Genomic DNA, 22,269 nt, shown 5'->3' with positions numbered 1-22,269 from the left:
CTTTATCTGCTTTTACTGTATTTGTGCTTCTTCCTACTTTATTACCTTATTTTGCTTTTGCCTCTTCTTAAACATACTAAATTGTGTTTATTCTGCTGCATTTATTACTGCTTGGTAGCAACCTGATTAAATTGTAACTGTCATTCTAAGTCTTTTGGTTAAAGGACTTGGGCTTCAGACCAGTTGTTTTACATTAAGAAGGTTTGTGGTCTGCACTGTTGTGGCAGGAGAGATAGCTTACATCCTTCTAAGTTGGGAATTGCTGACTGAAGGCTCAGTGTTTGTTATTCTAAAAGTGCATTAGTTCTGGTTTAAGCACTTGGGCTCCAGGCCAGTTATTCTACATTAAGAAGGTTTGTGGTCTGCACTCTTATGGGAGGACAAGCTAGATTCTACCCTTCTGAGCTGGGAATTTCTGGTTAAAGGCTTACTGTGTCTGCTTATTTGAACTGTTTTGCTGCGGTAGCATTGTTGCCTCACAGTAATACGTTGTTCTGTTCGATTCTCAGTTAGAGCGTCTTCTGTGTGGAGATGTGCTTGAATGGGCGTCCCTTCGTTGAAGGTTGTGCATCAGGGCCAGCAACTCGGCACGTAAAACTCTACTGCCAATCATTAGCGGACCGGAGTTCCGCTGTGGCGACCCCTAACCGGGAAAAGTCGAAAGATACAACAAGTGCATCTTGCCTGCTGAATCTAGCTTTGTTTGTATAACTTGAGCACTAATCCAAGCCATCTTGATTACCGATCTTAAACAGCTGCCCTATGCAGCCCGATTGAAGAAACTCCAGCTGTACTCAGTTGCATACTGCTTACTCAGAGGTGATCTCTGCCTGACATACAAGGCCATGTCCAACCCAGAATTGATGGACATGCTCCACCTAAAAAAAAAAAAAAAAAAAAAACAAATCTCCGACAGCCACATGCTCTAGGGATCTAAACCTCACCACAACAATAAATAGGATGTGCTGGAGGGATAGATTCCTGTCCAGGAGACTCCCCACGCTTTGGAACAGGATTCCAATCTACACTAGGCAGAGCCCCTCACTAACAATCTTCAAAAGAAACCTTGACAAGTGGATGGGAAACAGAAAATTTACCCCAGGGATCACTGCAGTGGCTCTGCTGGACAGAGGCACAGGGAACTAATGGCTTTGCTGGACAGAGGCACAGGGAACTAACCTAAGGGGGCGGCGAAAGCCAACACATTCTGGCTAGGCTCATAGATGCTCTCGGACAGATAGGTTCATAGGTAAGTACTAAGTACTAGGCTAAGACCAAGGCTGTAGGAACACCCCACTGAAACGAATGGCAATAAAAATGCTCTATTTTCCACACTATCTGTTTAACATTTTATCTGAAGTATTTTTACAGATGAAAATGTATGTGCCTTTGTGAACGTTAATGTCTTCTTTGTGGTACTGTGGAAAAAAAAGAGCATTTTTATTGCCTTTCGTTTCAGTGAGGTGCTTCCTACAGCCTTGGTCTTCATTTCTGTTTATTGGTTATTGCTTTGAAGGCTGGTTATTCCTCAGTTTTGAACATTTCCCCACATAATGTAACCTTGAGAGCTTCTGTCCTACAAACTCTTATTCAGCTTCCATCCAGGATAACGTCTGATCATTCCACCAGAGTAGTAACTGTATCCTTAAAAAAATACTACCCTGCAGTGCAACTATCTTGAGGGTATCCCTCCAGGTATATAACAGTATTTTTAGAGTAACAATTTGTGTTGGACATAAAATGATACTCCCTACACCATTAATAAATCAATAAAATATAACTCTTTTCTTATTAGACATTTAGAAATCCCATATTTCTAAAATAAATCTTTAACAACCTTACAATATTCAATCTGAACTCTGAAATGTAACCCTTTTATAAACATGTTCTTAGTATAGTTGTTTCATACATAAAGGAACTCTCAAGAAAGTTGACACATTACAATGCTTCCCACTAAACAACATCAGGCTAGTAATTGCCATCTACTGAAAGGAGGAGCATATGCTAAAATTTAAAGAGAAACCTTTCCAAAGACATCATAAGACACCATACTACTGACCTCTCATATGTATAAAACAGTAACAGTAAAATGAATAATAGTCCTGTCGACACTCTTGAAAACGCCCCTTTAAACACATGCTCAGTGCTCTAGTAGCTTCCAGTTTAAAGTAACATAAATCCCAGTAAGAACCTCAAAGCACCTTCATAAATCTCATAGCAAGGACATTCTTCAAACTTCACATAAGTTCCAAAATTGTACAGACTGAAGTTAACAAATTGCGTACATTTTAAACAACTTTATTTATTACATTGTTGATTTATAACATGAACATAGATTAATAACAAAACAGAGCACATTTCCATGATCCTACATATGCATTTCCACCATAGCTCTGTTCTGTTATGCTTCTGCATTAAAGCATACTCATGTTTTCAGTTCATAACAACCTACTTATTATAGTTATTCACCTGAGCACAGTATACAAGTAATCACAAAAGCAACATCCATTCCCATCATACACTGATCCCATCTCTGGTTATTTTACTTATTTTACAATATTTAGTACTTCATTTACATCGAAGTTCAATCCTTGATTTCCACCCACATGCAACCCCACCTTTCTGGGTGCCTGCCAACACCACCAAACTCAATAAGGCCTCACTATGGCTTAACAATTCTAAACGCAAACGCCAACTCACTATAATCTCCATAGTTAATGAAATGCATTCCCACAGCAACCATGTCAAAGACATTCAGCAAGGAGACTTCAAACTCAGTCAACTCAGCACATTCCCAGAAAATGTACTCCAAAACTCTCTCTCCCATTCCCTTCCAGGCCCTCAACATCTTCCTCCCACCTGATGTAAAACCCTCTAAAGTCCACCCAGAGTTCAAAAGTACCACTGCAAACACCTCCACAAAGATATCCTAAATCCTACGGACATCACAACATACCCAGAGGCCTCTACAAACCTCCTCTCACCAATCTGTCACTCAAATTTTCCCTTCCAGTCCCTTAATCTCCTCTGATTCCCACAGTAATCATGTAATATTCTGCATGCCTCACCAGTAAAGCCTCCTCTGTTCTTGATTTCCCCAAAATCTAGCCAAAACTGGTTCCATCCACCAAAAGTTAATGAAAGGCATTTTGTACCTGCAGTTCAGACAGCTGTTTGGCTTCCTCCTACTCCATCACTCTCACCTCCAATCCACCTACTCCCAGTAGTGTGTCCCCTTTCTTAGCTTCCTTCAACCACTTCTTGCCATCTGCCTGTCCTCTGCACTCCCTCATTGCATACATTCCCATTAGCAAAAATCTCTCCTCTCCTTTACTGGTCCAGCTTCCACAATTGCAAATTTATATTTACAATATTCTGTTTAGTTATTTCCAGTCTCACCAAGGGCCTTCCTCCAAAACCCCCAGTCTCCCTGCATCCATCTCACCCCTTCCCAACTCCACTCCGATCCACAGTCATCTGCTTGCATCATACACACAAATTTCAATACCCTCAAAACATCCCTTCAAATCAGGCAATCCCAAACACATTCAGCAGGAGGAATCACCCTTCTCCTACCTTCTTCTCTTCCTAAAAATCTCTCAAGTCTGTCATCTAGCATTCAGTCTCTCCTTTAGCTAAAGTACGCCTGACCCATGCACAGGACCAAAGAAACCAAAAACACCCTCACTACCTGCATTTCATCTTCCACATCCATTGCCACTAGCATCCAGTCTCCCATTTTTTTTCAGTAACCTTCCTCCTGGTCTACTCTTATACATCCACAGCCACCACAACAGTTCCTCCCAAGCCATGCAATTGAATGAATTCTCCATCCCCTCATGCCCCCACAAACACTGTCAAACTAATCCATTTGTGGGCACACAATCCACTGCTACAGAGTTTGTTGTACCATCATCTATTTTATACAAAAAAAAAAACACTTGAAACTGTCCTAAAATATCCAACCCCCCCCCCCCCAAGTGTTAAATTCAGGACTCGTCAAACAAAACATCATTCACAAAGCCAGCCCCTCCTGGCTGCTGTAACAATCACATCCCTGAACCTGTGAACCCCCCAACCTCTCAGACAAAGGCTCCAAGCACACAGTAAATAAAACACGGGGAAGAGGACACCCCTACCTTAGTCCCTCCATTCAAATCCAATCCATCAGAAAGGATTCCCCCAGCTCTACTTCTGCCCCTGATCCATCACACATTCTCCCCATTAACTGTATCACACTATATTGGAACACAAATGCCAGCAGTGCCCTAACTGTGAATTCCTAACAACCCCCATCAATCATCATCTATATCCAAACCAATCAATAATGGTGTATTTTTCACATTCTGATTCCCTTCAAACCATCACTGCTCCACTAATGCTATTAAATGTTTACTGCCCCTCCAAAACATCACACCAATCTACATGCATCAACCCTGACAACTCTTCTGCCATTCTCTCAGCCAGTATAGACAAAAACACACTGCAACCATTATCCAGAATCTAAACTGACCTAATGTAGGGTCTTGCAGGATTCTCTAATTCTTCCAGCTACACCATCACCAGTGCTCTCCTCCATTATGTAAGCACTTCTTCTCAAAGCACCATCAAACAGTGCTTTCAAATCCTCAACATTATCCCTCCTTCCAACCTCCATGACAATGCCACCCATTTACAGAGATTAATCACTGTCCAGCCACACATCACATGTTTTATTTGTCCCTTATCTAGTGTGACCATCAACTAAGCTTCCAACTCAACTCCAGAACATCCAATACATCAAGGTCTCCCTGCAGATATTAATGGAACAGTGTTGGACAGCAAACAACAACTGCAGATGGTACAACAGCTTTTAAAAGTTGTTAGACACTTTGTTCTGCCAAACTTTCTTAAATGTGGCAAAGTGAATGATCTACAAAGAGGCACTTTGTTTCTGCTTGCTGTCTGACAGTGCTAAGTGCTTTACCCATCTTTCAAAGGCTTTGAAACCCCCCTGCAAAACATTTCTTAATCCTACACTTTTTTTCTGTAACTGACAGTACATGGAGCAGATAAAGTTCCATGAGCTGCAAAGAATTATGAATGGGTCATTGATCATAACCCTTTATGTGGTCTCGACATGAATGTAGAGATTCACCTCTTGTGCTTTGCTCTCAAAGAGAATTTCATGGCATCCGTGCCTCGAACACATTATGTTATACTTATGATTGGAGATCAGTTCATGGTCCTCTGTTTTGCTCAGCATAGCTGCAGTGTATGGAACCCTGTGTATAGCCATTGTTGCTTGCTTACCTTATGCAACAGCATGTGATGCTTCCAGTGCCAAACTACATTTCTTTGCCATTCATGCCCATTTTAAGCCGCACTGTTCAAAATAAAATTATTCATACAATCTTAATTCTCCATCAGTGACATCACTGAAAAGTTCACTGAACTTTACCATCAGTAATGTCAACAGATGGATTATGTAGACATCAATGGGTGCACTACAGTGCATTGGCGGGATCCATACACTGAAGTTTATGGATGCATCCCTGTGAAGATATGTGAAGGCTGCCAGCCTAGCTAGAGAGAATTTTGTAGATAATTCTGTCATTTGTAAATATTAATATAAGCTACAGGCTTGTTCTCTTAAATGTGAAAAGACTGTATTGAATGTTGAACTGCAAAAATGTAACAGTAGTGCACTCTGCTGTAAGAAAGCTGATAAGTCAAGCATTTTATGACTGTTTTGATCTCAGTATATTGCTCTCAAAACTATTCCACTGTATTATTTTAAGCATTTTCCTGTGATCTCTGAACTCTTGACTAGCACTGTGTAGTAAGAAGTATTGTCTTGTGCTTTATTATTATTTATTATTAAATTATTTTTAAACCTTTCAACTGTGGCTGTTTTGTGTAAAGATAATTTAAGCTCTAGCGTACATTGTATGTATATAGTGATACTGTACAAAGCCACTCCAAGTAAGTCTTGCTGCTCAGTCACACTTAAAATTTGGATAATAATATTGCACAGTAATAACTGGACACCCTTTGGTAAGGGCTGTTTTAGTAGCTGATAAGTAAGGGTCCTGGTGGCAGTGATTACTACCTTATAGCCTGAACAGAATGGGTACAGCTAGTGAACCTGTGCCAGCCTTCCCCAGGAGTGTCTGTGTGGTTGTATATAAATCATATCTCAAAGTGTGTGTGTGTGTGTGTGTGTGTGTGTGTGTGTGTGTGAGAGAGAGCTACTTGGTTAGGGACACGAAGCACTGGTTGGACTGAGAGTGCGCTAGGAGGATCTGACTTGGCTTGGGACCCTTGCTAATAACCCCACTCTACAGCTGTGCCAGTGAGGAGTCTTGTTGGTGGGTGGGAGGATGGCATAATGGTTAAGGTATTTACCTTAAAGACACAAGGTGCAGGGTTTGATTCTCACATGGGGTAACTGGCTAGGCTTCAAATGGCCCAAAAGGGCAGTTAGCCTAGTACTAACCTATGAACCTATGAACCTATGGTGATCTGGAGAGAAAGGGAGAAACTAGCCCCAGACTGACTGTGATCTCTGTGTGCTCTTAAGGGAAAGTGTACTTTACTGTGTGTACTACAGGCATACAAGTACTCTTCACACAAAAAGCTCTTTGACTAACAATCTTGAAAAATGAATCCCTGTTATCTTTCCTCTGTCTCAGTCCTGAGTACAACTACACTTTCAGGAAGTTATGCAGAGTAAAATGCAAATAAAAGGAAAAAAAGGCTAAAAAGGCTTATGTTGCAATGCAGTTTCTTTCTGAAATGTGTATATTATAAATTAAGGGAATGACACAGTAGGCTTCACCTAACTGCAGAAGACTTTTAAAAGACACCACTGAATGTGAGAATAGAAAAAAAAACAGGATATCATATACTGGTTAATGGCGACTTCAAGACTGCTATGTAAAAATGTTCACATACAATGACTATCTGCAAATCTAAACTACAGATAACATTACAAAGAACCAAAACAACAAAATAATGTTGTAATACTCCATACACACTTACCAGGTGAACCTACAATTAAGCAAGACTGTGAGATAATGTGGGTATGCTTTCTACACAATTATCGACTGAACCCAATTTTACACACAAGCACATTCTTAATCAATAGTTCATCAGGCAGTCTGCTTGCACAGTGGCTGTATTTCTGACAGACATCTCCTTGACTCTGGCTAAGGAAAAAGACGTTCAGAAGTTTAGAGGCTAGCTGCTCTGAGTAGTACAACACAATTCTGTAGTGGTGAATGGAGGTCTGGGTCTTATGCCTGTAGCAAGACAGTATGTACAAGCTGGGAAATAAAGAGAGTTACGTACTTCTCATAACTTGGCATCTGTGTTATCTGTCATCATTCGGTCATCATTCATCACCAAAGGATCTAGGATCCAATATCGGATTCGAGCCGGCAACATACTACAGACGGATCCAAGGCACTAGCTCCTCCCTTTCCCATGATGCCATGCTGACCTCTAACCCCCAGATTGAGTTTGCTGTCGTATTCCTAAAGGCTACTCCTGCAAAACTGGAAGGAAAACACTCCAACTTCCTCCATGATCCATAAGGTGGGGGGGGGGTGGAGGGAGGGAAAATATGATTAATGATGACACACAGAATAACACAAATGCCAGGTTACTGTAAGTACATAACTCTTCATCTAATATTATCCATGTCATCATTTTTCACCATAGGGTCAGAGTCCCCAGCTACCATTTATCCTGGGAGGCCTCAAGGAAGGACATTCCGGAGCACTGTGGAGGTAAAGGAAGCCCTGCTCCTAGAACTCAAATCTATCTTATAATGAGATATAAAGGTATGAGGGTTAGACCAGGTGGCAGCAGTAAAAATGTCACCAATAGAAAGCCTGGCCAAAAAGGCTGAAGAAGTAGTCATGGACCTCGTAAAATGAGCCTGGATTCTTCCTGGAACCTCAAGATGCCCACTGTCACAGACTGTGGAGATGCAGCTAGAGATCCATTTACAAATAGTGACCTTAGAAACCAGAAGACCATGTCTATTGGGGAAAAAGCCACAAAGAGCTGCTCTGACTTGTGAAAACCTTTGGTCCTATATAGGTAGAACTGTAATTGTCGGTGTACATCCCAGGTATGTAGAATGTACTCTCCTTTGTTGGAATAATTGGGAAGGAACACTAGTAGCTAAATACACTGGTTCAGATTAGATTCAGAAGCAACCTTGGGTAAGAAGGAGGGATTCGTCCTGAGAGAGACTCTGTCATTGTAAAAAATCATGTAAGGAGGAGTAATGGCAAGAGCTTGCAGTTCCGAAACCCTCCTAGCTGAAGTTATAGCAACCAGAAGGCAGTCTTCCAAGACAAGAATTTGAGATAGCAGGAACTCGCAGGTTCAAAGGGACTCCTAGTCAGAGATTGCAAAACTAACGTAAGGTCCCAAGGAGGTGAGGGATCCTTGATCAGTGGTCTAAGCAGGAAAACCCCTTTCATAAACGCTTTACAAAGACTAGATGAAAAATTAGTCTCACTGTTCTCACGAAAGTTACAAATCACCACCAACTGAAGCTTGATCGTAGAGAAGCTTGCTCCCACTTAGAAAAAGGAGGACAAAAACAAAAGGATGTGAGAAACAGAAGCAGAAAAAGGGATCCAGATTCCTGCTCTTGGTCCAGATAGAGAACCTTTTCCACTTCTTATAATAAACCTTTCTAGTGGAAGGTTTCTGGGAGGCTAGAATAATAGGGAGAATCAAGCTTGGACTGCTTTTGAATCACTGGAATTGGAGAAACCATGTGGTTAGACAAAGGGTCCGAAGGTTTGGGAGATGAAGCCCCGATGGACAGGAAATTAGATCCTGACTGGGTTACAGTACCCAGGGCGGATACTTCACATGAGACCTGATGAACGGGAAACACGTTTGATGGGGCCAGAAAGGGGCAGTGAGAATAACAGATGTACTCAGGTATGGCACTTTCTGCAGATCCTTGGAAATTAGAGGAACAGGATGATAGGTGTCAGGAGACCTGGGGGCCAATCATGGACTAGAGCATCCATTAAGGCTGCATTTGTGGTTGGCTGGGGAGGAAATGAGGTCGCAGCAAGCTAACTCCCCAACAGTCGAAAATCTGCTTTGCCACTGAGGGATTGAGGGACCACTTGCGAGAACTCAAGATCGATCTGTTAAGCCTGTCGGCCAACACAGTGGAGTCCTTGGATATATGCATTGCAAGAGAGAAGCTCCCGGAGGACATCACCCATTCCCACACTCTCATGGCCTCTCTGCACAATGGGTAAGATAGTGTTCCCCCATTTGTTGACAGACAACATAACTCTGGTCTGCTATCTGAATTGCAATCGTCACCCGAAGAAGGCAGTCCTGAAAGGCCTGCAATGACAGAACTGCTCTCATCTCTAGGATGTTTATTTCCAACTTGGTCTCTATGGGAGACCATGTGCCTTGGATGGTCTTCCCCTGGAAATGCCCGCCCTACCCCAACAGGGAAGTGTCCTTGGTCACTGTGGCCTTGGGCAGAGGGAGAAAAAAGGGCCTGCCTAGAGTGAGATCCTGAGACTGAAGTCACCAAAGAAGGTGTCATTTGCACACAGACGTCAACTGTATGGTCATGGACATGGGATGAAACAGAGCCAAACATTGAACCACTAAGGTCCACTACAACACCAGCATGTGGTACCTTGCTAGGAATACAAGATGAATGGCCAAGGCCATGGATTGAAGAGCTCGACGAACCAAGTGAACCGGGGGACATGACAGGTCTAAGATCTGCGCGACCTGTTCCTGGATCACCTGAACCCTGAGTAGAGGTAATGCTGCAATCTCTGAAACGGAGTCTAACAGAACTCCTATGAACTCCAACTGTTGTGTGAGGACCAGATTGCATTTCAAAAGGTTGATCGGGATCCCCAACTGATCGAAGAGGGGAAGAACATATTGGAGCACTTGCAGCAGTCGATGCCTTCAAGGTGCCTTGAGGAGCCAATCATTGAGGTACAGAAAGATCTGAAACTCCTGCAGCTGCAGGTGTGCCGATACCACTGCTATACATTTGGTAAACACCTGGGGGACTGTGGAGACACTGAAGGGTAGAGCTCTGAACTGGTAATGACCCCTAGCTGGGAGTGAAGACGTCTCCTGGAATGGCTGTCTATCTTGATATAATAGTAGGTGTCCTGGAGATCTACTGAGCACATCCAATCATCCTTGCATAAGAGAGGCAGAATGGACTGAGCAGTGATCATCTGGACCTTTGACTTTGTGACTGAAAGATTGAGCTTGCTGAGATCCAAAATAGGATGCAGGTATCCCGTGTCTTCTGGCACTAAAAAGAAGCAAGAATAAGTACTGGATCCCCTTTGTCCTGCTGGGGACCTCTTGGATGGCTCTTTTTTGAAGAAATTGAACTTCTTTGAATGCCAACACCCTCTGACTGGGTGGAACGTCAGGAAAGTAACTTCTCATTGGAGGAGGTTCCGAAAAGGGAATGAATTAGCCCCTGGAAACAATGTTTCGCACCCACTAAACAGATATTTGTCCAGGCTAGTGGGTGTAGGGAAATGCAACCCCTGAGTGCCTCCAGGACAGAGCAACCAGGCAATGCTTCGGGAGCACTGGTAGAGCTGATTAGAGAAGGGTTGCCTTGAGCCCTGATTTTGTGGACCCCCCCCCCCGCCTCGAGGGCAGCATCGGCCATTGAAACCTCTCCCCCTGCCTCTGGAAGAGGAGTCATCAGGAGCTTTCTGGAAGGGAAACTTGATTGTGAATTTCTCCAGAATTTCCCCAGAATTATAACTGGATCCAATGATCTTTTCAGACCCGAAGGCCGAGCAGACAAAGCGATTGGATCCGACAAACTGGTCAGATCCGAGGCTGGCTTGACCCTAGTTGGATCCATGAGCCTTTGATCCTGAGAAGCCCTGGATCCAGAAAACAGCTCCATGGCTCCTGGCTCCGAAGACCTCAGATGCAATAAGGACCAGGCTGGGCTCAGATCCTGGGACCTAGGATCCAAAATCCATAGTTTCTTAGAAGAAGCTGATAGTAAAGGAAGGTGTCCTCCTCTTTGGATACGCAGAAAAAGCCTCTGAAGTGGGAAACAAAGGTCCCTCCCAAGCAACACCTTTCAAATGGAGCTTGTTGCGGTGCTCTGCCAAGGCCCTAGGGTTAAATGCAGCACAATGCCGCATTCAGCCTCCAGGTGTGGAGTACCCAAACAATACAAGTAATCCTCATGCAAGTTGGAATTGCAGATCTTCTGACCCCACGAGGAGCACTTCTTAAAGCCTGAGGGCTTATCAGCCATAACAAAACTGAAGAGCTAAAGCAACAGACACAGACACAAATAAAACCCCTAACAGCCAAAGCCCTAACGGCTAAAGGGAAAAGGCGCCAAAAACGATCACCAAGAATCAAGCTCACTAAAAGGCTAATGTAAGGGAAGGGAGGTACTACAAGAGAGAATGCATGCTAAAATCCCACTAAACTACACTAACTATCCAAAAAAATAATAGAAAACACTTCTCTGTAGCCAGACCCAAGGAATCGTGTCTGCATGAAAACACTGCAAACAAGATCTGGGGGTTAGAGGGCAGCAAGGCATCATGGGAGAGGGAAGTGCTGGAGCCTTGGATCTGTCTGTAGTATGTTGCCAGCTCAGATCCAGTATCGGATCCTAGACCCTATGGTAATGAATGATGACATGGATAACATCAGATCTACCGATACCACACACATACCTCTTCAACCATCCAGATTTTCACATCATACTTTTGGTCTTTTTGTCAGAAAATTTATGGTTTTCTGGCAAATCACGGAGAATGAATTCACCAGATATTGACAGATATGTGAATTTCTGACTTCATATCTTTCAGAAAAATGCATGCTAACACAATACCTTTTATTCTAGCAACTTTCCAAGTTTATGAGAGCAAAAATTAAAATTTGTGCCTATTTTTGGGTCTATGCCCCACAATTACTTTTTGGTTTTGCACAGATTTCTTCTGCTAAGAGGTATGACACGTAAGTACATGCACACAAATACACACACCTTTGAAAATTCAGCTTGAAACAAAACATAAAAGTTGAAAATCTAAAATTGGTATTTTAAAAGGACGCAGGAAAAGGAAACAAACTCCACATGAACTTCTCCAGCAAAAAAACAAAAGTAGTAACTGTAGTGAATGGCAAGGAAGCAAAAGTACCTACTTGTAATAGTTTCATGACTGTCCATATCTGGCGTCCAGTATAAGCTTCTGCTCTTCTTAAATCCTTTATAAAGCTTTGTGTATAGCACAGCAAGTGTAAGAACTACTAGCAAGAATGTCAGGGATGCTGCTGCCCATGCAGCCTCCTCTGTTCTTGGAGTCCGAATGTACTGTACATTTCCAAAGACAGTCTTTTTGTCCTGTGAGCTATGTGCATGTAATTCCCCTACCCTTTGGGCCTCTGCATGGTGTACATGGTCAGGCCGCAAGTTACTCTGTGAAGGAACATCCTGATGTTTCTGGCAGATGCACGTCCCACCTACAAAGTCTTGTGTCTGCAATCTGCTTACATTCCTTAACAGTGATGTACTTTCATTCGCTGACATTTTTGTTGCACTTTCACTATAATGCTGAGAAGAAGATGTCAGCTCATTTTGTCCTTCTTTAAAAACATTTTTCAAAGGATCATCCTGATCATATAGAGTACCTGGTTTCTGTCCATTGTCACCTTGGCTAGCATTACCAGAGTCAGAAAGTACCTGGTTCACCTTCCCTGGACCTCTGCTGACACTCACATTCAGCACACTGCTTTCATTACTAAATTTAGTTTTGTTTCCAGCTGTTACTGCACGTTTATGTCGCATCAGTAACCCTCTCGTGGCATATTGTAATGGCCTGTATAATTCTTGGTGCCTTCGTGTGCCCCTTATCATGGTATGTTGGGCAATTCTTCTGAAGTTTTCTTTCAGCATCTGACAGAAATGACAAAAAGCTGTTAGAAAGCTATGATTCCCCCTCTGCCTAACTGGCAGAGCAGTTTTTTTCAGTCAATCATCAGGTAAATGTGAATTCCAAAATCACTGCTGACATTTCACTTTAGGCAGACGTTTATTATTAACTAGTCTTATGGTGGGCTTTAAACAGCATATTTTTGCATTACTATTATTCAAACTCATAGAACTTAAAAAAAATGTTCAAGTACACACTAGGTGTAACACTACCTTCAATCTAGTCCTTACTAATATGGGGTGTCTTGCACCACCCCTTGGTCCGGTGTTGGGATCTTTCAGGTTTGGCATCTTTTTTTCACTTAAGTAAAAGCCAGTACCAAAGGCCTCTAGCTGACTAAGTTTGCAGATGACTGCAAGCTAGGAGCAGTTACTGAATCCCCCAACAGATTTGGCCATTCTGCAGGAAGGTTTGTCCCAAACAAATAACTGGTGCCAAAATGAAGGACTGAAACTAAATACCAAAAAAATGCATTACTGTGTCCTCTGTAAAGTCATTTACCCTAGGGAACTACCACATTGACAATGCGCCCAAAAGCTGAGCAATTTGTCTGGTATTTGGAAACGTGTGTGAACTATAACCAAACTTTCGACCAACATGTGTACACTATCACAAGAAAGTCCTTCTATATTGTACAGCTTATACACAAAGGCTACATCTAGAGATGGCATTACACCCTTTACTCCGATCTCATTAGCCCAATAATCTAGTATAATGCCCTGTTTTGAATGCTGTGTGTGCCGAAATACATGAAACAACTGAACACCCACAGAGATACTTCACTAAAAGAATGCAAGACTTAAACAATATGTCCTACATGGACTGCCACAAGGCCCTGTCACTATACTTGATATACTACAGACTGTTAACAGATGACCTGTATCAACCATAAAAGGCATCCTCCGACAAAATACTGATGGACCTACTGAAAATCAGCAAGTCAAATGGCATCAGAAACGCTTGATCCAGGGATCTAAATCACTTCTGCAACTTTAACAGAACAGTTTGGAGGGAAAGGTACATCTCGCAGAGGATACCACTGCCCTGGAACAAACTCCCCATCCACGTAAAACAAAGTTCATCTCTGTCCATATTCAAGTGCAGCTTGGATCTATGGAGAGGTAGCAGAAAATTTACCCCCGGGCTGCTTTCTCTACTACTAATGGATAGAAGCAGCTCCAAAACGCCTTATCCCACACGCATGGGTTCTCTCAAATTATCTAGAATGTGATCCCAGTTATTCTCACTATAGTTGATATATAATTATCAGCAACTGGATGAGTAAAGGCCAGTCTTAACACCAAACTGGATAGGTTAGTTCAAGCACCAAAGGGAAAAATGGCCTGTAAGGGCAGTTAGCCTAGTACTTGCATATGACCCCATATAATTAGCTTATACTTTACATAAAGTATTGGGTGTTTAGTTCACCAACATGAAAGCATGCCTACCCATCAACATAAAACATCAAAATAAACTGATAAATTCCATGTGATTATACATAGTTTCATTTTTCCTTACCCCGCCCCCAGCATCCATCATACACTTGCTTCAATGATAAATGTAAGCTGGAGTCATACTGAGTGCTCACTAGGTATGTATGTTTTCTGTAATCTGAAGCCAATTTCAGACAGAGTGATACAGAATACAATGCAATCACTCAGACAATGCAGTTATATATTCAAGTAAAAGGAAAACAAGCAAAATTGAACACAATAAAAGAAAGCTAGGGATGTGTATGGGTCACCTCAATAACAGTCCTAGAATAAAGTGAATTTGTTTCAGTTTTACATTAAATGGATTAGTCTTGTAATGAAAACTTTTGAAATAGCTACTCAGTACATAGCAACTACAAACCAAGTTTATTAAACCTAATACATACAGTTCTGGTGAAGTTACTAAAGCAAAAAAAAACAAAAAAAAAAACTTTAGAATCAAAGTCCACTTTACCTGATTACAGCATAATTACAACACAACGAAATGATTAAAAAAAATCTTTGCACACAGTCTTCAAATGTCATGTGAGAGTCAGCATTCAGTTCATTGTCAGACCCTTACAATGCAACATACTGTTACAAAACATCCACTGTAGTTTCCTGTATACTTATTTTATTTTACATTTGTTGACCGGGATAGTCTGACTGGATTCATGTCCATTTTCAGCAGCGGCCCGGGGAGAAAAGCTCCAAGTTAGACAGATGCAATAACAAAGAAGGTATATTACAGCTATGGTATTTACAAAGAATACATAAGCAGACAGGAATAGACAATTTTACAAGTTCGAGTTACCCCTGGTAACAGTCAGGTGAAAATTAAACAGTAGTTTGATTAACTGATTATTCACATTCATGATGAGAGTTAGCCAGACTTGATGCAGTGGCAAAGCCAGTTTAGTGCTAGACGTTTGAGTTTAGCTGCTTTAAATTGGCATAAGGAGGAGAGCAAAGTAATATCAGCTGGAAGTAGGTTCCAGGCTCTGCCTGCAGAGTTTGCAAGAGGGAATCGCCGGCTATATTGTTAATTTTGATTGTCTGAATTATTAGTCTGTTCGAGGATCGAAGCAGTCTCGGATTGTTATAGGGGGTGATAATATTTTTAAAAGCTGGTGTATTATCTGCATTATAGATGATTTTATTAGCCATAATCAGAAGGTTATATTAGATTAGACTGGGAAGTTCTAGCAACACAAGCTGTTTAAGGTTGATGCAGTGGTGTGTTCTAAAAGGCAGGCCAGTGGCAAACCTGGCAATATGATTACAGCAGGTTGACAGTCTATTAAGTACAGTCTTGTTTAGATTACAGAGAAGGGGGGGGAAGCATACAGAAGTGTTAAAAGCAGGTGAGAGCAAGCTATGGCAATTTTAGCTGGAGGGGTTAATAAGGCTTTTATATTCTATACAGTGACCCAAGTTTTTTATTGATGGTCTTGATCGATTGGTTTACATGTAGGTCAAACTTTAGGTCATTATCAATAATGACACCTAATAGCTTTGTAGAGGGGTCAGGGGACATTGTGCCATCTTTTGCAATTATGGCGAAAGTAAAAGCAGCAGATCTTTGTGTTGGTGAGAATAACATTTTAGTTTTTTTGGGATTTATTAACAACTGACGTTTGGACAGCCACTTTTCTATAGTATTAAAGGTGAACTGGGTAGCAGACCTCAAGTCTGAAGGAGATGTAGCTGAGCAAATCAGGGTGGAGTCATCAGCATATTGGATACAGCTGACATTTGGGATGACTGTATACAAGTAGAGGCCTTTATATGCAGTCTTGTGGTACTCCAAGGGTGTTAGGTAATAGGTTAGAGAGCTTGTTCTGCCACAGAACAGCCTGCTGCCTCCCACTGAGGTAGGATTTAAACCATTGAATGGCTTTAGAATTTAGACAGAAAGATTGCAGGATGTGAATCAAAAGTTGGTGATCCACCATGTCGAACGCCTTGGAAAGATCCAAGAAGAGGGCTGAGGACATGTGATTATTGTTATGATTATTATTTATGGTACTGGTAAATGCTAGTAGGGCAAAAGTTGTGCTGTGGTGTTGGGTATCGGCCATGAGGTGATTCTGAATTAGGTGGTGCATAAGTTGTTTGTGTATACATTTTTTCCATAATCATAGCTAGTGGAGAAAGTATAGCTATTGGTTTATAATTGGAAAATTCAGTGGAGGAACCTCCTTTACGTAGTGGGATTACGTATGATGTTTTCCAAATGGTGGGAATTTTAGCCTCTACTATGGTACGATTAATTAGCATTGATACTAGATAGGCAATGGCATCAGCTGATTTTTGAAGGTACTTGGCGGGGAGTTGGTCAGCGGAGAGTGTGGTGGGTTTTAATTTTTTGATCACGGTACGGATAAGCAATGTGGACACTGGTTGGAAGCTGAACGAGAGAAGGTTTATAGGGGTGGTGCTATCAGAGCCAGGGGAGCTAGGAGGTAATTGGCTAGCTAGGGCTTGAATTGTCTCTGTAAAGAAATGGTTAAAACTGTCTGAAACATCCTCAGGGAATTTATCAATGTATAAATAAAATATACCCAACCAAACCTCCCACTGCAGAATTTCTAATCCACCCCCACCCTTACTCCTGTGTTTTAGTATATACAGCTAGAGGACCACGTTACTCCCTGAACCAGTGGTGTGATACTGCTCAGAAGCATATTGTAATATATCAGAATCTAGACAATTCTCTCTTCGGTGCATTTCTATAGTACTTTCAAAAAATACCACAACTTGGGCACTTTTAAATATTTTGGACCTAATTTTTCAACATGCCATCTATTGGATTCAGACTCATATCCTGCACCATTGCTTTTACACTCCTGAAAGGTGAGTCTGTACAACTGTACAATTACCCCTTCAGAATGAAAATGCAGCATGGCATTGCCATAGTTCATAGCTAAAGGAACATGTCTAAGGACACTGCTCATTGAGAAACTCGAAAGACATTATGTCGCATTCATAATTTTTATCAACTGTACAAGCGTCTAGTCTAATTTTAAACGCACTTTCACATTTCTTCTTATGTATAGTGGAAATTTGTTCAATATCCTTAGAAGACCATGCATTACAAACTTGACCCTTTTAACTGATGTTTTACTTTTCTTCTTTCCAGCCTTTCTTTTCTTGTTACAGTGTAAAGCCCGGATACAATGCAACTAAGAAAAAGTACTTTATTACTCATTTAACATCACTATTATACAAGGCAGTCAATGACAATACTCCCCCAACTTCACATTTAAAATACATCTGACAGTATACTATATATAACTACTTTACAAAACAGCATGCAATTTACAGGAGGAAACTTTTATACAGATAGTAATACAAACTGTTTTACTTGTAATTACTTCTTTGATCCATTTAGTATCTTTCCAAATATTAATGACATACTGTGTGTTTTTTTGTGTTTTTTTTTTTTTTTTTTGCTTATCAGTTCTTTTACCAAGTTAAGAGTCAAAATAATGTCCAGTCTTTTCCACTCATTTCCTCTTGTATAACTGCAGTTCACATGTCTAAACTGCGTCTAGCAGGACTGATACTTTTCAGCTTACCACCTACTCATCAATTTAACTTTGTTGCTGGTCTTCTTCCTGATCATACTGACTTCCCAATACTGGTCTCTGGTCTGAGTCCAAGGTAGCCCAATTCTTCTATTCAACACCTGGGCTTTTTTTCTGTCACTCAAGCATTTCCTTTAAAACAATGGGTAGTGTTTCACTGGCAAAATTTCCCTATGGGTTTTCTTACTGTCAGAAGAGTAAGAAATGAGGCTCTCATTCACCTTACTGCCTCACACCACTTTGGTGGCTAACGTTTTACCTCCTTCAAAGCCTATTCCATATCCAATACGGTCTTTGATTCAATTCAATAAAGCATAAGTGTACACTCTTCTGAGTGAACAGACAACACAGGTATAACTCACACCTTCTTACTAACTTTAGTTTTCCTACTGGTTTTCTTGCAGCTTTAAACATTGATGGGGATTCTGAAGACAGCTGGATTTAGAAACTTGAACTATTCAACTGCCTTTAGATATTACTTAACTGCTAGGATAAACTTGCTTCTCCTCTGGCTAATGAACAATCATTGTTCACTGTCTGGGGTCCCCATTTTTAATACCTGTCTCTTCTGCCAAAGTTTTGTTAGGCATAACTCCGTCTGCTGGTATGATTGCACCTTTACTAATACAAATCTCCGGTGATTACTGCAGTCTATTCCTTCCACTTTATAAAATATCAGGTTTCCCCTGCATATTCTACCTTTCTACTCTATTTTTGAAACCGCTCTTTTTCAGAAGTCTCACGTTCAGTCTTTCCATTTCACACTCTGATTTTTGCAGTACTATCAGCTCATCTAATTAGCTGCTTCTATTTTCGGCCATTTGCAATTTCATTTCGTATATTCCTTCACTATCTTACATTTTAAACCAGTCTCAGTGCATTTGATTATGTTTTTCCTCTAAATTAATAGAAGCCATGCCCTGTACTAAAGCTGAATCTTGAACTGCTAAATAACTATGATGTTCTTATTAAACATATTTTTTTCTTTTTGTGGTTCATTTTTGTTTACTTTTTCCAAACTTATTCTTCGCTTGCATAAAGGTGATGTAATTACTGGCCAGCAACCGAGATTTGCCTAAACTGATAACTTCTACTGGCCTTTTTATCAATTTTTCAGATTTCCCACAGGTAGAGATCTTAATCAACACATTCCTCAGTTTGCGTACATCTTGGATGTCAACACTTGTATGGGATCTTTTTAATGGTATATTGTAAAAGAGATTAAAATGCATCAATGTTTTTCCCTACTCTTACTTAAGAAAAGTTCTCAAAGACAAAATCTAAAGCTTTTTAAGTTAAACAGTATAAAGACACTGTAATAAACACAAACAAGTCTGCATATGTTCCAGCTAAGACATGAAAATATGGAAGAATAAAAAAAGAAATGTAAATATGTATATGTTTTCAGTAATATGAAACATGGAAATAAACTTGCAACTGAAAAACACACCCTGTCAGTCGTATGACGACTGTGGTTTCCTGTCTCTTGCCTCCTCCTAGTGTCTTAGGGAGTCAAGACAAACTGGTCAAAACAGTGTGTCATGAAATTACTAAAGAAAAAAATGAACAATTACATCAAGTAGCAGGGTACCAGTGTGAAACTAGAAAAAGAGAAACTATGCTGGAGGTGTCTTATCACCAGATTAAAAGTACAAATAAAAATATGCAAAATAAAGGTGAAGCAAGCTCCACAATATTGAGGGATAAAACCCCGATTATGCTGCAGATAACCAAGTTCGATTAGCAGCTCAGGCATATGCAGGAGCTAGTAGGAAAGGATGGGAGTGCGCAACAGCTGCCAGCTTACTCTCCTGGGGGAAGGAAGGTGGCTCTGGTTTGCCACTTGGAGACACCTAGTGGAAGCACTAGATGTTACTCCCACGGAATACGGGCCTAGGGAACATGAACTGTCGTGCACAAGCCAAGGGATGTTGTGTGCAAAGGGATACTCCCCTTGGAAGGCAGTACACAGTTGAGCTCAGTGAACAGATGAAAGGAAGGTAGTGCTCCACCCCAGAAGAGGCTAGGCTGCCCTGCAGGAACAGCAAAGCTAGCCTACTCCCTACCACCTGACTCACCTACGAGGACAGATGGGCCAACAGAAGTTCCAGGCAGGACCGACTTAGCCCAGGAATGCATGGCTTCCACCGCTGCAGAAAAATAAATGGGCCGATTGGATGCATGGAGAGGATGAGATCCTGCAGGGAAGCAATATGTAAATAAATAAATAAATGTGGGAATCAAAAATCATCACATTGATTATTTCTCAAATGGTTTCTATCTAAAGAGGTGAAGCTCAAGATATTTTTCTTGCTCCACTTCTCCTTTATAGTCAGATAAAACCTCAGGCTCCTTAATGACAGTTTAATCTTTTCCTTCAAAAGGCAGACTTCTAAAACTTTACATCTTAACTTGATGGCCACGTTGAATCGTTGGTAACATTCACAGTACACCTAAGTGTGTTTTTAACTTCAAAACTGATGACAGACTGAAGAAATCATTTAATGGCACCTGTTTTCTACAAACACTTAAAAGTAGAGAAAGCAGAGGACCTTACAAGACTTATGCAAGTAACATAAAAATGATAAAATATAAGCTATTAAAGTACTTGGCAGAAGAAGCTACAGTAATCATAGTAATTTCTAATCAACTAGCAACAAAAGTTAAAATCAGTTAAAATCCCTTCAAACTGGGCAGATTCACACAGAACTTGAAGGAATTCAGATGACCATTATGACCATCAGGAAGACTTAGAAAAGTACACCTGATGTCAGCTCTGAAAACAAAAATGTGAAACCATATCCAGAAGGCTTCAAACAAAACACTGACAATAATAGAGAAGATTGCAGAGCAAAGGAAGGTTAACACCTCAATGTTAAGAGTACCTGACAAAATACTTTATCTTCCTTACCTGGATATTTTTGTCTGGGCAAACCAACTTATCGTTGTCATCAGACACCAGTTCAGACTCATGGATGAGTAAGTAGTTATAAGTACCATCATATTTCATGTCAGACTCATAAGCTCTGTTCACATTCCTTCTCAGCCATGTAGGAGCTTCTCTCAGGTCAACTGCTGACATTTCTAATGTCTTACCCCAAGCCACCAGTGCAATTGGCTGGAAAAAATAAGCAAAATTGAGGTTTTGTGATAATATTTAAACTTACTTTGGCATAACCTGAAAACCAGTTAATATACTTTAAACAGTTAATGGGTTCTACAAAACTTGGTTGAAGCACGGGCTTATAAAACACACACTAAAAAACTGCAAATCACTTTTTGTATGCAGCTTTTATTAAAACTGAGAGCTTTCATCTCTTAAATGCTTGAGACTTCGTCAAAATTAAACAAATATTCAAACCACAAAAATCTTCAATCATCCAAAATGTTACATCCAACAACAAATCAAATCTCTACATGACAAAATCCAATTAACAGCATTAGTCATGTATTAAAAAAATATTTAAATCAACAATAAAACTATTACATATAACTATACAGAAAAGTATAAAATAAATAATCTTGCACAAAAAATATTTTAAATATACATAAAGAAGAAAATTTTAGGTGTTTAAAAATTAGAAGTTATGTACTCACCATAACGTTCCATCTGAGTAGGTGTATTCATTTGTCTGCAACCTGTGGGTTATGGATCCGATATCGGATCCGAACCGGCATGGTTTTCCAGCTATGGATCCAAGCTCTCAGCTCCTCCCCTCACCCATAATGCCCTGCTCTACCCTCATGACCTCAGATCGAGTTTGCCAAAGCAACAATACCCTAAAAAGGGTAACAAAGAATATGCAGGAAACTGAAAGGCCAGGGGGATAGGAGGGCGGGATGGTTGCAGACAAATGAATACACCTACTCAGATGGAACGTTATGGTGAGTACATAACTTCTAAATCTGAAGTAGGATATTCATTTGTCTGCAACCTGTGGGACAGAGTCCCCAGCTACCTGAATCTTGGGCGGCCATCATGGAAGGATATTCCGAGCACCGCTGAGCCAAAGGATGCTCTACCCTAGATGCAAGATCCAACTTATAGTGGGAAATAAACGTATGAGATGAAGCCCACGTGGCTGCTGCACAAATATCATCTAGAGGAATCCTAGCCTTGAAGGCTGCCGAGGTAGAAACTGACCGGGTTGAATGGGCATGAACACCCTCCGGTCGGCCTTCCTGAAGCTTGATAAGCCAATAAAATGCACT

General features: G+C 40.9%; 1 protein-coding gene across 3 annotated transcripts in view; it reads right to left on the bottom strand.

Moving 5' to 3' along the window:
* TP53I13 (tumor protein p53 inducible protein 13) overlaps positions 1-22,269 on the bottom strand; it is a 617,213-nt gene that overhangs the window by 90,498 nt on the left and 504,446 nt on the right. For all 3 annotated transcript variants that reach the window (XM_044054453.1, XM_044054452.1, XM_044054454.1), the window contains 2 exons: positions 20,969-21,175; positions 12,208-12,958 (listed from right to left, as the gene is read on the bottom strand). In XM_044054453.1, coding sequence (XP_043910388.1) covers positions 12,208-12,958; positions 20,969-21,175 — 958 coding nt within the window. The remainder of the gene's footprint in view (positions 1-12,207; positions 12,959-20,968; positions 21,176-22,269) is intronic.

This window comes from Protopterus annectens, chromosome 13.part0 (genome assembly GCF_019279795.1).
Source record: "Protopterus annectens isolate FY-2018-M chromosome 13.part0, PAN1.0, whole genome shotgun sequence".
Lineage (NCBI taxonomy): Eukaryota > Metazoa > Chordata > Ceratodontiformes > Protopteridae > Protopterus > Protopterus annectens.
This window is presented reverse-complemented; position numbering and strand designations above follow the sequence as displayed.